We start from the raw sequence: 16262 nt of genomic DNA, 5'->3' as shown, positions 1-16262 counted from the left end.
TTTTGTTTTGTTTTTAATGTTATAAAGACCTCTTTGACCTTCCAAAACATGCATACTACTTTCACAAATATATTCCTACAAACTGGAACAACTAATTACCTTCAATACAATTTTCTTCATTTCTTCATCTGGAGACTGGAATTCTCGAATAAGGATTAACATCACTTCTCTGGTATAGTAGTTGGCATATTCTGCATCCATAAGAGGAATAAGATACCCAATAGCCTTTAAGAAAGCGGCCAAACCCTATTTAAAAATAAAATATATAAACAGACACACATCAGGAAATTAAGTTGAGGTTGCCTTACTGAATAGCAACAACCCAGGATCTAAGAGCGGACTTACCTTTCCTCTGTGTTGGCGGATACCCTTCCATAGAGGCTTGAGCACGGAGTCAAACGATTCGATACCGTAAGGAGTCGCTGCTTCAGCCAAAGCAGCAATAGCCAAAGCACTGATGGTCCGAACTTTCTGCTGTTCATCCACAAGACCTACACAAGCCAACACAGGCATGAGTCGGCCCCAAGACCTCACTTTCACAATCCAGCCCAATCACCATCAATGTCTCTAACCATGTCCCCAAACTGCAAGACATGTTCCAGTCATACAATTTCTGCAAAAGCAGTTTGTTAACAGAAACTATCACAAACCCCACTTCAAAATAGAACACATTTGTGTGGGAAAGCCCTTTCAGTTATTCCCCACCCCCCAATCAGTAATCAAAAATTCAGGACAGCTGATGTATAAGTTACATCACCACTTACCGTGTTCAATGATTTCAACTAAACTTCTGAGATGTGGCAAGATAGCACAGCCCATAAGAATAGCTATCTGTTGTACAATCTTAATACCAGTGTGCCTGGCTTGCCAAGACTTCTTGCTTTTGCACACAGCTTTTAAGAAGGGCAATAGAGAAGGAATGCCCAGGGCAGAGGCTACAACAGCAAAAGCTCTAGCTGTTGTGTTTCGGACATACTCATCCATGTTATCTATATCAGGTCTCATGGTGGAAATCATAGTAGCCAGACCAGCAGCCTAAAGACAAAAGAAACAACAGCAGCTTTGGTTAATACCATCAAGCCTCAAACCCTTCAAAAGGCAGACTTCCTTTTCTAGGAACTGAATGTGAATACCTTTGCCAAGTTAGAAATAATCTCTCGGCCTTCCACTCTGGCATAGTAATCTTCATCAATCAGCAGTGGCTCAATGACCACAAGAATCTGAAAAAAAAAAAAAAAAAACATAAGAGGAATTACATTTCCACATGAACCTACAGTTATGAAAAAACTTTGTTAATCGAGGAGTGGGGATAAAGAATTTTAATTCCATACCATTAAGCCCTAGATATAGATAAAAATTAAAAGTAAACTAACATTAAAAAATATATGAGCACTGTCATATAAAGATGATTCTTTATTCTAATACAAAATAAAATATCTATTCTCGGGGCTGGAGAGATGGCTCAGAGGTTAAGAGCACTGGCTGTTCTTCCAGAGGTCCTGAGTTCAATTCCCAGCAACCACATGGTGCCTCACAACCATCTATAATGAGATCTGGTGCCCTTCTTCTGGCCTGCAGGCTGAACACTCACTGTATATATAATAAATAAATCTTTAAAAAAAAAAATCTATTCTCATTCTAATCTGTCAATAAAAGCAACTGGAAAAAATGAGTTAATAACTCAAGAGTAAAAATGGCAAAAAAAATTTACATATATCTTAATTTTTATATATGTGATGCTTGCTTCTGGAAGCAGAAAAAAGATCTGGTAGTTGTGCTAATTAATGTTAATTGTCAATTTGGCAGGATCTAAAACCACCTGGGCAATGGGCCTCTGGGAATGGCCATAAGAGATTATCTTGCAAAGCCCCACCTAAATTGTGGGCAAAACCATTGGCTAGGCAGGAGATCCTGGACTAGGGTTAGCATACATCCACACATAGACACAGGCCAGCCTTGATAACATGGTGAGACCATTTCTCAAAAACCCCAAAAGATCAGGACAGACTAATTCAACACTGATTAACTCTGAGGGTGCTATACGTTGTTAAACTTTTCTAGACTATTGTATACAATCAACTAAAATTTTGAACTTTAAAATTTTAAGAACACAAGGAAAGGGGCTGGAGAAATGGCTTGTCAGTTAGAGGGCACTAGCCACTCTTCTTGAGGACCCAGGGTCAATCCCCAGCACTCACATGGCAACTTAGAACATCTATTAACTCCAGCTGCAGGGGATCCAATGCCCTCTTCTGGCTTCCAAGGGCAACAATCATGCAAATGATGCAGGCAAAACACCATATACATGAACTAAGTTTGTATAAATACGAGGACCAACTGGAAAAATAAACCCTTGACTTTTATGTTGAAAATGAAAAAATATTAAACGGCCAGGCAGTGGTGCTTTTAATCCCAGCACTTGGGAGGCAGAGGCAGGTGGATCTCTGAGGCCAGCCTAGTATGCAAGGCTACACAGAAAGACCCTGTCTTGAACAATGCCCACCTCCCCACTCCCCCAAAAAGAGCTTCCAGATTCCAGACAGTGGAAAATAGAACTCAAGCAATAAAAATTAGACCATTAAACACTACTTAAGAGAACCAACCAACCTTGTGCACATACGGCCGTACTAAGTCATCAAGTTTATACAATATCCTATCAATAACTTTCACAAGTAAATGACGCTCTTGATCCTCAAGTGTAGGAGACATCAGCAGAGGAAGAATCTGGTTAAACAAAGGTCCAGCCCCAAATTCTCGAGCTTTATCAGTAATCTGACGTAAAGCAGCCTGGGGAAAAGCAGAAAGAAAAGATTTATTTTTGTTTATGAGCAAGCATTTCAGAAGGGGTAAATTTCATCAGGAATCATATTTTTTTTGAATCATATTTTGATGTATACTTAGGTAAGACAATTTACATCTAAGAATTCATTTTTGTCAAAATTATTTTAATATTTAAACTCACATGACCCAAGTTTAATGGCATCAGCTCATTCAAACAGGGTAATTTAGTGGCAGGTGAGATGGCTAAGAGGTAAAGGGGCTTATCACCAAGCCCAATGACTCCTACTACAACCCCTGGGATCTAGACAATGGAAGGAGAGACCCAACTTCCAAAGCTGTCCTCTGACCTCTCTGTTTACTCTGGAGTATCACCTACCCACATACCTGTACACACACCCACACACTACATATATACTAAATAAATGAATAAATGGGCATAAAAGAAAAAAGGGTAATTAATTTATAGGACTTGTAACATTCCTCAGAGGGTAAAGGGTACTGGCCACCAAGCCTGATGATCATCTGAGTTCAATTCTAAGAACCCACATAATAGAAGGAAACAACTGATTCCTGCAAGTTATCATCATGTATGTGTGCCCATAAATAAATGTTTAAAGGATAATTTAGTTGTGCCATAGAACCATACAAGTATGTACCATATGCCTTAGTTGAGCCATAAGACCCTTCCAGAATCAAGCCACATTGGGTGTTAACAGAACAACTCACATAATTTCCACTAATCACTTCTAGTTCTAAACACTTTAAAGCTATCAAGGACAAAAGGAATTTAACTTTCTCATATCCTTATCAGAACAAAATCCTTTGATTAGAAGAATTAAATTCACTGAGTGTTGAGCATAAGTCTTTAATACCAAGCAGCTACTCCAGAAGAGGATCCAAAGCTCAAGGCTTGCCTGAACAAGCTTAAGGCCAAGCTAAGCAACATATCAGAGACCATATAAAAAGCCAAAAAAGAAACCAGAACAGAGTGCCATGTCTTATTCTGTTAATTCCATCACTCAGGTGGCTAGGCAAAAAGGATTGCTATCAAACTAAATCCAACCTGGGCTATGAGTTTCAGGCCAGCTTGGAGTACAGTTTGAGAACCTGTCTCAAAAAATAAACAAAAATAATGACATAATAATTTAACAAACTAGACCGAGGAGCCAGATGTGGCACATACTTTTATTATTTATTGTTCATTAAAGGTGGAATACACCTTTAACTAACTGCAACATTTGAGAGCCAGAGGCAGGTGGATTTCTGGAGGTTCCAAGCCAGCCTGGTCTACATAGTGAGTTCCACAGCAATCAGGACTAAAAGCCAAAAAAAATAAATAAATAAATAAAAATAAAATAAAATAAAAACAGAGGGGTTGGGGATTTAGCTCAGTGGTAGACCGCTTGCCTAGCAAGCACAAGGCCCTGGGTTCAGTCCTCAGCTCCCCCCCCCCAAAATAAATAAATAAATAAATAAATAATAAAAACAGAAATTACCTTTCTCATTGGAGGTGTACCATTCTTAATTTTTAAAAGCAACTTCATTATTTTTCTCTCTTTTTGCTCTTCTGGACTAAGTGTTGATTCATCAACATCAACCTACAATAAAATTGAAAGGTAGATCAAGACAGTGATTTGTAACTCCTAAACAAGAGCTATACTTCATTTCTGCTAGCATCACTTACCAATAGTTTATCAAAGTACTGAATGTCATCAGGTTTTAAAAATGGCAGGTTCCCAGACGGCTGGTCATTAACACTTTTCATCGTTCTATCTTCAGTTTGCATATGGAAACCAGTCATACCGCCCAAAGGTGTGGGAGTTGCTGTCAGCTTCCGAGCTGGAGTGCGAATAGGAACATAACCCGCTGGAGGGGGAAGGACCTAAGAGAGTCACAATACAAGTTAGTAGGACGGCCTTGACTTTCCACACTGAAGGACAACATAGTAGCATTTACGCTTACAGAGAATTTACAATTCATTAGCTAGCAAGCTTATTTACCTGGAGAAAACATAACCCACTGTTCAAAATTAAAAGTTAAGATATTTATAAAAAATAATTTCTAATTGTTAAATTTTAATTAACAAATTAGAAATTAAATGAGAAACAGATGAAGCACTCTAAAAATTCTGGCCACATTCAAACATTAGCATGTTTGAAATATCAACATGTTGTAAAGCCAACATGTGAAATTAATGAAACTTGAAAATTATAAAAACTGCCAATCAGTGATTTCCCAAAAGGTACCACTGTTAGAGCAAATATTTATAATCATTCATTTAAGTGGAAACAAACTTATATGGTTTATATAATAGATTACAAAAATCATGTATATTTTAGAAATAAATTGAAAATTCACATAAACTCCTAAATACTATAAAAATGTATTTTAAGACTGAACTCTACAAAACTGACTTAAATACAGAAAAGTAAAACTAAAGTATTTGCCAAGACCCTCTGAAAGAAATGTCAAATTAAACCCATTATAAAACCCATAGAATATCTAAAAATATGAGTTAAAAATAATAGGATTCGGTTTTAAAGCAGTGAGACTTTTGTTGCTAATAACACTTTCCTCGGTAGGACAATAAGCCTAACCCAGGTCCTCTCCAAATAGTCAAATATCGTGTCTGAAAAATGTCAAGGAGACTGAAGATTTGATAAACATATCTGATGCCACCTGTACTTCATTAAATTTTTTTTTTGCTGCTTGTTAACACATGTGCAGCATGGACCTCTGACTAAGCATTTTGAATAAAGGAGAATTTATTCCTTGATTCTTTAGTATGTCAAATCCATTGGTGTCACTGTACACTGAAGGTGTACTTTAAGATTTTACTTATTAGACTCACAAAAGAACAAGTGTCCTTCCTATTGGTATTAAGGAAGCTAAGGACTATAATTGAGAAAGATACTTAAACAATCAACATTAGATTGTCCACATGCAAAGCATTACATGGAGGCTACAAGGTGACTTTGGTTTTTAATGTTTTATTGATTAATTCTTGTCCTCCTCAGCAAATGCTCTAGACTGAGGAATATGGCACGTTCATCGGCAGCAATAACTAACCCAAACCTAACAGGATGGAGTAGCGCACACACCTGCACACTGCTGACAACAGTCAACAGCAAAAAGGCTCTAATGGCCACTAAAAGATTAAGGTTAGCTGGGCAGTGGTAGTGCACGCCTTTTACCCAGCACTTGGGAGGCAGAGCCAGGTGGATCTCTGTGAGTTCGAGGCCAGCCTGGTCTACAAAGTGAGTTCCAGGACAGCCAGAGCTACACAGAGAAACTCTGTCTCAAAAAACCAAAACCAAAAAAGATGAAGACTGTCTTGGTTCTGACTCTAGCTACAATCACAAACAGCTCTTTGCCAACAAGTATTTCTATAGTGACAGGTACTTGGAAAATTTTATAGTTCAAAACAAACTTCAATAACCTGAGCTACAGAGTGAGGCCCTGTTGTAAAATACAACCAAAACGACATTTCCATTTATTACAGTAGAAAGAGCATTCTTTGTGTCATTTAGAGACACAAAGTTTTATTGAGGTAGCAAGTAAACCAGCAAGTTAGCTGAGCTCAGTGCTACAAAACTGATAAATGGAAGCAAGCTACCCACTGCACTAATTCAGAGGTCCTCACAGCACTGGCTGAGAACCTCCAGAAGTCTGTCCTCAAGATTCCTTATTTACAAACTAAGAAAAGCCAGGAGTGGTGGCGTACCCTTTAGACAGATCTGTGAGGTTAAGGTCAGTGTGGTCTCTATCTGAAGTTCCAGGCTAGCCATGATTACACAGTGAGACACTATCTCAAAATGTAAGAATAGTTCTTTAATAGCGGGTACTAGAGAAATGGCTCAGTAACTTACAACACTTGCACCTCAAATCATGAGGACCAGAGTTCAGAACCCAGAACCCACGTTGGGCAACTCACAACCGCCTCTAATTCCAGTGGAGGAATTAAAATGGCTTCTGCAGACACCTGAACTCACATGCACATACTCATACACATAATTAAAAATAAAATAACATTTTTAAATTAACTTTCATTTTATGTGCAGTGATGTTTTGCATGTTGTGTGTATCTGTGTGAAGGTGTCAGAACTCCTGGAGCTGGAGATACAGTTGTGAGCTCCCATGTGGTTGCTGGGAATTGAACAGGGGTCTCCTCTGGAAGAGCAGGCAGTGTTCTTAACCACTGAGCCATCTCTCCAGCCCATAAAATAGTATTTTTTAAAATATTTTTGTGTGCCTGGATCTAAGCTTGTACACTTGAGTACAGAGCCTGAAAAGACCAGCACATGGCACCGGATTCTTGAGACCCACAGGTGCCTGGGAGTTCTTTGATGTGGGTGCTGGGAACTGAACTCCACTCTCCTCTAAGAGCAGCACATGCTCTTAACAGCTGAGCCATTTCTCCAGTCCCCAAAAGAAAATATTTTTTTCAGGGGGATGGTTTGAGACAGGGTCTCTCTGGCCTGGAACTTGTTATCTGGACCAGACTGGCCTCAATCTCAGAAATCTGCCTCTGGCTCCCATCAATCACTAGGATTAAAGACAGGCACCATCACAACTGGCAAAATAATAAAGCTCCCTGTTACTCATTTCATCTCTATTATTTTTCCAACTGAAATGCACTTAGTAGTACCTATATAAAAAAAAAAAGAAGGAACTGATTAGTAAATCTGGGTGAGGCCTATGCAAATTTGCCAGGTGATTTTTTTTTTTTTAACCAAATGCTTAAAACTCATATCCTAAATACCAACACATTCATCATATATTCATCAATAGTACCTTATATCCTTCTGGGAACATAGCATCTAATTCTTCATCAGAAAGTGGGCGGTTTCGCTCATCAATTTCTCTCTCCCATCGCCAAGCCTGAAGCTGTTCAGGAGTCATGCTCATTATGTGACCTACCAAAAAAGCCAAGTTTTAATGATCCACAGTACAAGACTTTATCACTAAATAGGTCCTTACCTGTTTGTTTTTATATTAGAAATGCAAATCAAGACACTTTTATATTCTTATTCTTAACAGAAAAGCTAGCATTAATAGCACCCAGAAAAACCAACAAAAAAATTACAACCGTTACAAGAGAAAGAATGAATGATTTCCAATGAGCGTTTCTACCTGGAGTGGGGGTAGCCATGTTCATGGCTGGTGTGCCGATTGGGGTTTTTCCTGGAGTCAGAACAGGAGTGCTTCCCCCCATCTGACTAGCCGGTGTTTCATCCCAACGAGACTTTCTTTTACTTGCTCCAGGAGTTGGTGTTTCCCCGATAGAGTCTCCACCTCGATCTGTTCGAGGAGTCTCAGCCCATCCACTTCCATGCCCAGGAGTATCTACAAAAACAAAGAGTCAGTAAGATCACACTATTAACCACTTTTCAAACACTGCTTCCCCCACATGCAATATGATTAAGTTCAAAAGGAAGATATTCCAAAAACAAGATATACTTAAAAGTTTTGTTCAGTATTTTTGGGTTTCCTTTCCACTGACTACAAAGGTACAAACAGCAACTAATGAAAAACAAAAACTTGTGTTTTCACCCATATAATCACTCTGTGGAACCATCCACTGTTTATCTTCAGTCACATTCCAGTTACTCTCACTAGACATCCAACACTAGATTTAGGCAAATTTCTGAGACAGAACATAAAATATAGGCTAGCAGGAGCCAGAAGGTGGTAGAGAAAAGAAAGCATTGTTTAAAGGATGCAGTTTCTGTTTGGGTCACTGAAAAACAGACATAGAAATGACTTATAGCGCCGGGCGGTGGTGGTGCACGCCTTTAATCCCAGCACTCGTGAGGCAGAGCCAGGCGGATCTCTGTGAGTTCGAGGCCAGCCTGGGCTACCAAGTGAGTTTCAGGAGAGGCGCAAAAACAAAAACAAAAACAAAACAAAAACAAAAACAAAAAAAAAAAAAAAAAAGAAATGACTTATAGCATAATTGTGCAACACTGTATGTTCAAAGCCACTAAATTGTGTACTTAAAATTGGTATATTTAAACATACACACAGGAGGCTGAGGCAAGAGAATCACCAGGTGAAGACTAGTGAGATGATATCCAAAACATTTTTTAAAGTGTAAAAAAAAAATAAAAAAATAAAAAACCCACAAAATTATCATCCTTTTATTTTTTTAAAATACAAAATTTATCTTCTATGGTTCTTCCTATTAATCTTCAGCCTCTTCAAAAGGGGGAAAGAATTACTGGACACTCAATTTGCTATGTTCTTTTTTTTATTTTAATTTAATCCAAGTTGAAGTATGTTCCGTTGATTTACTCACTGTGTATGCTGGAGAGTACCCGCCAAGATGCACCCATGGAGCTGGGGCTTTTCTACCACATGGGTCCCAGGGACCAAGGCCCCGTCCCCAGGCATGGCTGGTGGTAAGAGCCTTTACCACTGAGCATGTCACTCCCAAGGTGGAAGTTTACTAAGAAAGATTTTAATGCGGATTTAAGCTTGAGTGCTGAGACACACAGTCAGGGAAGGGACAGTTTTACACACTCAGTGGGCTCAGACTTCTCAAAGAGTCAACCTGCTCCACCTCCACAGGAGCTGGTCAGTTACACAGAAAGTATAGACCTCAGCCGGAAACACAAGACTCAAGTCAACACTTCATCCAAACACTCGTCTGTCTCCACTCCTCTAAAAGTACCTACCTCTTTCTGTCTTGGGGGTCTCATCCCATCTGTTTTTACGAGCGCTGGAAGTTGCACCGCCATGGCCTGGGGTTGCATGGCCCGGCGTATCACCTCGTCCAGGAGTAGCGGCTCCCGCAGGTGTATGACTAGGTGTAGGATCCCATATTTTTGAACCCGGGGTTGCTCCAGGCGTTTCACTTCCTTTTGCACGACCTGGTGTCTCGTCCCATCTTAAAGAAGGGGTGTGCCCAGGGGTCTTAACAAAGCAGAAGAATTAAATTTTACAATGTGTTCAACAAAAAACAAATAAATGTATCTGTGAGTTGTCTCCTATACTCAAAGTTAAATTAGACTATCATTCTGCTTACTGTCTTACAAATGCTTATAATAAACCAATGTACAGCTTTCATTTTGAACAACGAAAAAAGCCCTAGATCAAACCATGAAACACAGGACTGCAAGATGGCTCAGCACTGGCTGCTCTTCCAAAGGACCTGGGTTCAATTCCCAGCACCCACATGGTAGCTCACAACTGTCTGTAGCTCCTGGGGCTTCTGACACCCTGACACAGACATACATGCAGATAAAACACCAATGCACATAAAAATAAATAAATAAATAAATAAATTGTTAAAGAAGCACACACACGTTCTGGGTTGTAAACTTTTGTAAATATATATTGTATTTTGGTAATTTGCCAAGTGCTGCCTAAGTTTGTTAAAAGCTGATGCTGAAGGAGCTTTTTTTTTGTCTCAAACTGTTTTCTCAAACTGTTTGTCTCAAACTGTTTTCCAAGACACACTTCCTGGGTGGAACAAAAGAGCCCAAGAGTAAAAACACCATCCCTGAGAACAGCTAAAAGGTAAACTATTTCCAGCAAATGTCACCTACTGTTACCACATGATAAACACGTCTGCGCTACAGCAGGAAAGAAAAGGCATTCATGGAGGGAAAGTCACCTAAGGAACTAAGCTAACTGCCTCAGTTTCCCCAACTGATGTCTGCTGGATGTTGGAATGCCTTTGTTGATGATGTTACTTCTGTTTTTTCTCTTATTCAGGCTACTCCAGCTGTCTCTGGATATTATAAAACCCTCATTCAATGAAGTTTTATTTATCTGCTGTACCTATCTTATCTATTAGTTGTTATTGTTCTCTTATTCCTTTAAACAAATTTGTAAATACACACACACACACACCACACACACACACCCCAAATTAACCAGACCTAAAGTATCCAGCTGGAACAGCCATTTAGAATGGAAGCTGTGCAGCTTTCTTTTACTCTTATGTGCTGTACACTTAATAAACTCACTCAAAACCGAAAGCAAGGCAACTAAAATCATCTCCAAATCATACAAAATATCTTAAAATAAACAACTAAGAACTCTGTGGCTTTAGAAAATCCATGTCTATCTACATCTCCAATAGAAGACTTTCAGTTCTGATTTAAACTCATGCTTTCCAAGCTGAATCTCTGAGACACAGAACCTCTGGAGAAGAAGGAACATACTTTTTAAAACATGTTATAAGCCAGAAGAAAGTAAATCTCTGTGAGAGTGCAGAGCCAATCTGGTTTACATGGTTTCAGGCAACCCAGAGCTCTAGGCTACACGCTGCTTTGATAGAAGCATAGAACCATTGTTTCTAAGAGTTGAAGGCTCCCAGAGCTGGTGGTAAACGTACCACCGCCATGTTGGGACGCTGAGGTGGGCAGAGCCACCAGCCACAGCTGCTATTTTAGCCCTAGTAATGCTGCAGTTTAAAACAACAGATTCACGCCGGGCGGTGGTGGCGCACGCCTTTAATCCCAGCACTCGGGAGGCAGAGCCAGGCGGATCTCTGTGAGTTCGAGGCCAGCCTGGGCTACCAAGTGAGTTCCAGGAAAGGCGCAAAGCTACACAGAGAAACCCTGTCTCAAAAAACCAAAAAACAACAGATTCACAATAAGACAAATTCAGATGGAACAAGACTTTAAATGTTTTACCATGTGTGTAAAAATGTACGTAGGCTTCAAAGAGAGAGAAAAAGTAATATATACAGTTATATAAAGAAATAGTTTTTAAAAATAAAGTCTTTAAAGGGACAGTAAAGGTAGTATAAAAAATAAGCCACGTAAAGATGGATATTACACAGAAAATCTGGATTGTGTTGTCTCTGTGGGATTTTTTTTTTAAAGATTTATTTATTTATTATGTATACAGTGTTCTGCCTGCATGTCAGATTTTATTACAGATGGTTGTGAGCCACCATGTGGTTGCTGGGAATTGAACTCAGGACGTCTGGAATAGCAGCCAGTGCTCCTAATCACTGAGCCATCTCTCCAGCCCCCTATCTTTGGGATTTTTAATTGCAGAGAAACATTTGATCATAAAAGCTGTTGAGTTAGGCCAGTATCTATATTTTAAAGGTACCTTGACTTCAAAATTTGGATGTAAGGATATGGTGCTTTGGAAAGGAGGCTCTGCTTTTGTGTCCACAAAAAGCCAGAGGCTATGGATTTGTTCCAGATTAAGATACATCAGGTTTGACCAGCCAAGACTCCCGGAAAGATCTCCGATGACACCATGGCCCAGATGATCCAACATCCAGAATGGTTTCAAGGCAACTGGCTCAGATAATACACCCTCATGGACTACTCCATAATCCTAAAATTTTCTTTGTGTCCCCATAAGATACAGCGCCCCCCTCCAGCAGGAAGTAGTAAGAGAAGCTATGCCCAAATTCCCGAATATACCAAGCTGGCTCTGGAGATGGAACTGGCTCACTCCTTCTCTAAACCCAAACATATTGCTTTAAAAAAAAAAAGGTTGAGAGATTCTTTTGTCCCAAATCAGAAGAGCCCTCTGGTGTGGGACAGAGAAAAACCAATATTTTTATTTAAATCAGGTTGATTATAAATGCGATCTCTTTCTAAAGAAGAAAAAAGGATATGCTATAGATATGATAGGATGAAAGGGTAGATTACTAAATCTACTTTTAAAGAGCAACAACTTGTTTGAAAAGTTTTACATTGGTATAGATTTTAGTGTATTGATACAAATTTAAAGTTAATTTTGTTACACTGTGTATATATTTCTACTCTTGTTTAAGGTATTATGTTTGTACAACTCATTTAAAACTGTAATGGATTCAGATAGATAGGTAATCTGCAAACACTTCAAAGACCTACAGAATATGGCATTTAAAATGTTTTAAAAATTTAAGACTTTCTGGACAATGAGACATGTCTGCTCCTGGCAGCACCAATTTACTTCAGAGAGGAGGATGGGCATCAAAGAAACTCCATATGGAGTTTATCACCTTCTTGGCAAAAATAGCCATTTGGGCAATAAACTGTTCTTGCTTGGACTGCTTGATCAACTGGACATGCAGGACCCATGGGAAGGTGACCACTGAACTTTGCTTGGCAAAATGGTCCTTCAGGTTCCTGCTTCACAGAGGAAACTGCCAGATGTTCTACAGGACACAGAGAAAAGTGACTGAGAGACTCTAGGCCTGTGGGCTGAAGACAGACGCCCCAACTTTACAAGAGAACTTTGGATGACTGTCCAGGCTGCCAGCTGTCTCTGTCTACTTCGCAAGACTCCCGAAAGTTGCTTGTGTCCTTTCCCATTTCTCAGGTAATAGTATATCCTTCTGGGGTCTTTGATACAGTTGAAGACTAAAGTTACAAATGTGTGGAACGCAGGCTGGCAGGCTCGGCAGCAAATACCTTTACCTACTGCGATGCTGCCAAGATCAGTGGGAAGAAAAGACTAGAGGTGGATTAAAGTGAGACCCAAGAGTGCAGAACAGCTCAAATACGCAGTGTCATGGTGGCGGCACGGGCAGAGAGGGGGACGTTTTATATTTGTGGGATGAAGTAGCCCAGAAACCGGCTTGGAACTCATAATCCTGCCTCACCCTCCCTAGGGAGGGATTATAAGGATACAGCACCACATTCGGCTAAAGAAGACTGTTATTCAGGATGGAAAAATTCTGGATAAGGTAAGTAACAAAAATGAATTATTCACAATCTTAATTTGCTCTTCCTATCCAAAGAAGAGGTGGAAATATGAATCCTCCTGTCATGCCTCCTACTTTCCATAAATGAGCTGATGGGTCTGAGTCAAGATGGTTGTTATACAAGCCCATCAGACTCAACTGAAGACAGCTTAGCAGGTAAGAGCGTTTAACTGCTCTAGCAAAGACCCTGAGTTCAGTTCCTACCACTACACTGGTGGCTCCTCACAGCCTGTAACTCCAACTCTGACACCTTCTCCTGACCTCCATGGGTGGTCATACACGTGTGGTGTGCATTCACAGACATACCTGTAACTAAAAGTAATAAATCTTTTTTAAAAAATTAACTCTTCTGAGCCAGGCGGTGGTGGTACACGCCTTTAATCTCAGCACTCAGGAAGCAGAGAGAAAAGAATCTGAGTCTGAGACCAGCCTGGTCTACAGAGCGAGTTTCAGGACAGCCAGGGATACACAGAGAAACCCTATTTTGAAAAAACAAAACAAAACAAAGCAAACAAACAAGGGTGGGGAGTATCCAAGTTCCTAGAACTTAAATCAGACAGCTCACAACACCTGAAACTCCAGCTTCAGAGGATCCAACGCCCTCTTCTGGCCTTCACTGGCACTGTACTCACACTTGCACAAACCCACACATAGACACACATACATGTATAAATAATAAACCTTCTTTTTTTAGGATTTATTTATTTATTATGCATACTGTGTTCTGTCTGCACGTATGCCTGCATGGCAGAAGAGGGCACCAGATCTCATCACAGATGATTGTGAGCCACCATGCAGTTGCTAGGAATTGAGCTCAGGACCTCTGGAAGAGCAGCCAGTACTCTTAACCTCTGAGCCAATAAATCTTGTTTTAAATTAGCTTTGAACACCAACAGAATTAAAATTAGGGATGGGTCAGAAGATGGCTCAGTGGGTAAAGGTACCTGACACCAAACCTTAAAACTTGAATTCCATCACTAAGACTCACCTGGAGAAAACCAACTTCTATGGCTTATCTCTGACCTCTACATGTACACATGCACGTTCACATACACACACAAAATAAAGGGAAAAAAATAGAAAAATAAATATAACTAGTCATGAATTATGCATAGCAGGATCACATTCTCTCAATGAGAAAACGGAGAGTCCTCAGGATCTGCCTTAAACTGGGGGGGGGGGGACGACTATCCACCACCCCCACATTTCCCCAGAGTGCTCTTGAGTTGGAGCAGCAGGAAATATTAGCTAGGATTTAGAGCGTGGAGATAAACAGAAAATACAGGATAGCCTCGAGACGGCCTGGAACCTATTCCAATGAGCCCTGACTGTCTCTGCCGTAGGGTATTAATAGAAATGCCAAGGGGTAGAGCAAAAGACCTCCCCCAAGCACAGCCAACTGCAGACCATCTCAGACACCTGCACCCAGGCCTGTGGTCCAATCATCCTCTCTATGCAGACCAGCTGGGTAAAGCCACTAGGAAACCTGAAAATGGGCTCCCACATTAAACTAAACTGAAAACTATGTATTGGGTTTAATGTAGACCAATCCTGAAAATGGGAAAATACTATTAGTTAAAGATGAGTTTTTCATGATATGTAAATAATACACAGTGGGCTAAGCTAGCGCTAACAACAATTTAGAGCACAGTGATAGAAATAGAGTCATTAAAACAAACTAGATCCTACCTGTACTTCCAAGTAGCACTACTCAAAGTGTGTTTCTGGAAAGGACGAAGCAGAGTAAAGAGAACAGGCTGACAGTTGTGAATCCAGCAGATATAAGAACACTAAGGGAGCAAGCCAAAGGGGCAGAAAGATGATACAGGGAACTCATCATTTCCTCTTCAAAGAGAATGTTGAAATGTTAGCAAGGTATGATGGATTGTACCTATAATCCCAACACCTGGGAGGTAGAGGTGGGAGAATCAAGAGCTCGAAGTCATCCTTTCTCAGTTACAACATGACTTAAGGGTGAGCCAGCGAGATGGAGAACAAAGGAATATAGAGCAATGATTTCCTAAGTACAGAATCTCTGTTTTGTGTGATGGAAAAACCCCACAAATGGATAATAGTATCAGGACATAATATCATGATGTAATAAATCAATACAATTAATGTAATTAATGAATATTATTGAATGAATACTGCAAATGTAATCATGAATACCACAAATATAATTAATATCATGAGTGTAATTAATGAATACTATGAATGTAATTAAAAAATCAATCAATCAATCAATCAAAAGGGTGAGCCAGGCTACATGAGACCCTGTCTCAAAGACAAAGAAACAAACAAACAAACAGAAAATACCTATTAAATATCCAAACCTGTCCAACTAAGACAAATATACAAGTCTAAGGAATGGAAGTGGACAGATTGTACACACCTTTATCCCAGCACTAGGGACACAGGAGACAGATCTCTGTATGTTCAAAGCCAGCCTGGTCTAAATAGCAAGTTTAAGGCAAGCCAAGGCTAAACAACAAGACCCCATCTAACCCTATCTTAAAAAAACAGAGAAAAGAAAAAGGAGGGCAAGAAGGAAGGTGGGAGAAATATCTCAGCAGCTAACAACATTGACTCTGCCAGGTGGTAGTGGTGCATGCCTTTAATCCCAGCACTTGGTGGGTCAATCTCAGAGTGTGATGCTACCCTGGTCTATACAGCAAGTTCCAGGGTAGCCAGGGCTATAAGGCAAAACCTAATGAATGAATGAATGAATGAATGAATAAATGAATGGAAGGAAGGAAAAAGGAAGGAAGGAAGGAAGGAAGGAAGGAAGGAAGGAAGGAAGGAAGGAAGGAAGACA

The 16262-nt window shown here is 39.9% G+C and overlaps 1 protein-coding gene across 2 annotated transcripts in view; it reads right to left on the bottom strand.

Moving 5' to 3' along the window:
- Sf3b1 (splicing factor 3b subunit 1) overlaps positions 1 to 16262 on the bottom strand; it is a 47313-nt gene that overhangs the window by 12537 nt on the left and 18514 nt on the right. For both annotated transcript variants that reach the window (XM_059278890.1, XM_059278891.1), the window contains 10 exons: positions 9459 to 9696; positions 7915 to 8127; positions 7576 to 7697; positions 4466 to 4663; positions 4278 to 4379; positions 2608 to 2787; positions 1134 to 1220; positions 765 to 1035; positions 346 to 491; positions 100 to 246 (listed from right to left, as the gene is read on the bottom strand). In XM_059278890.1, the coding sequence (XP_059134873.1) occupies positions 100 to 246; positions 346 to 491; positions 765 to 1035; positions 1134 to 1220; positions 2608 to 2787; positions 4278 to 4379; positions 4466 to 4663; positions 7576 to 7697; positions 7915 to 8127; positions 9459 to 9696 (1704 nt within the window). The remainder of the gene's footprint in view (positions 1 to 99; positions 247 to 345; positions 492 to 764; positions 1036 to 1133; positions 1221 to 2607; positions 2788 to 4277; positions 4380 to 4465; positions 4664 to 7575; positions 7698 to 7914; positions 8128 to 9458; positions 9697 to 16262) is intronic.

This window comes from Peromyscus eremicus, chromosome 13, assembly GCF_949786415.1.
Source record: "Peromyscus eremicus chromosome 13, PerEre_H2_v1, whole genome shotgun sequence".
NCBI lineage: Eukaryota > Metazoa > Chordata > Mammalia > Rodentia > Cricetidae > Peromyscus > Peromyscus eremicus.
The sequence above is the reverse complement of the archived record's forward strand: the minus strand, read 5'-3'. Positions and strand labels throughout refer to the sequence as shown.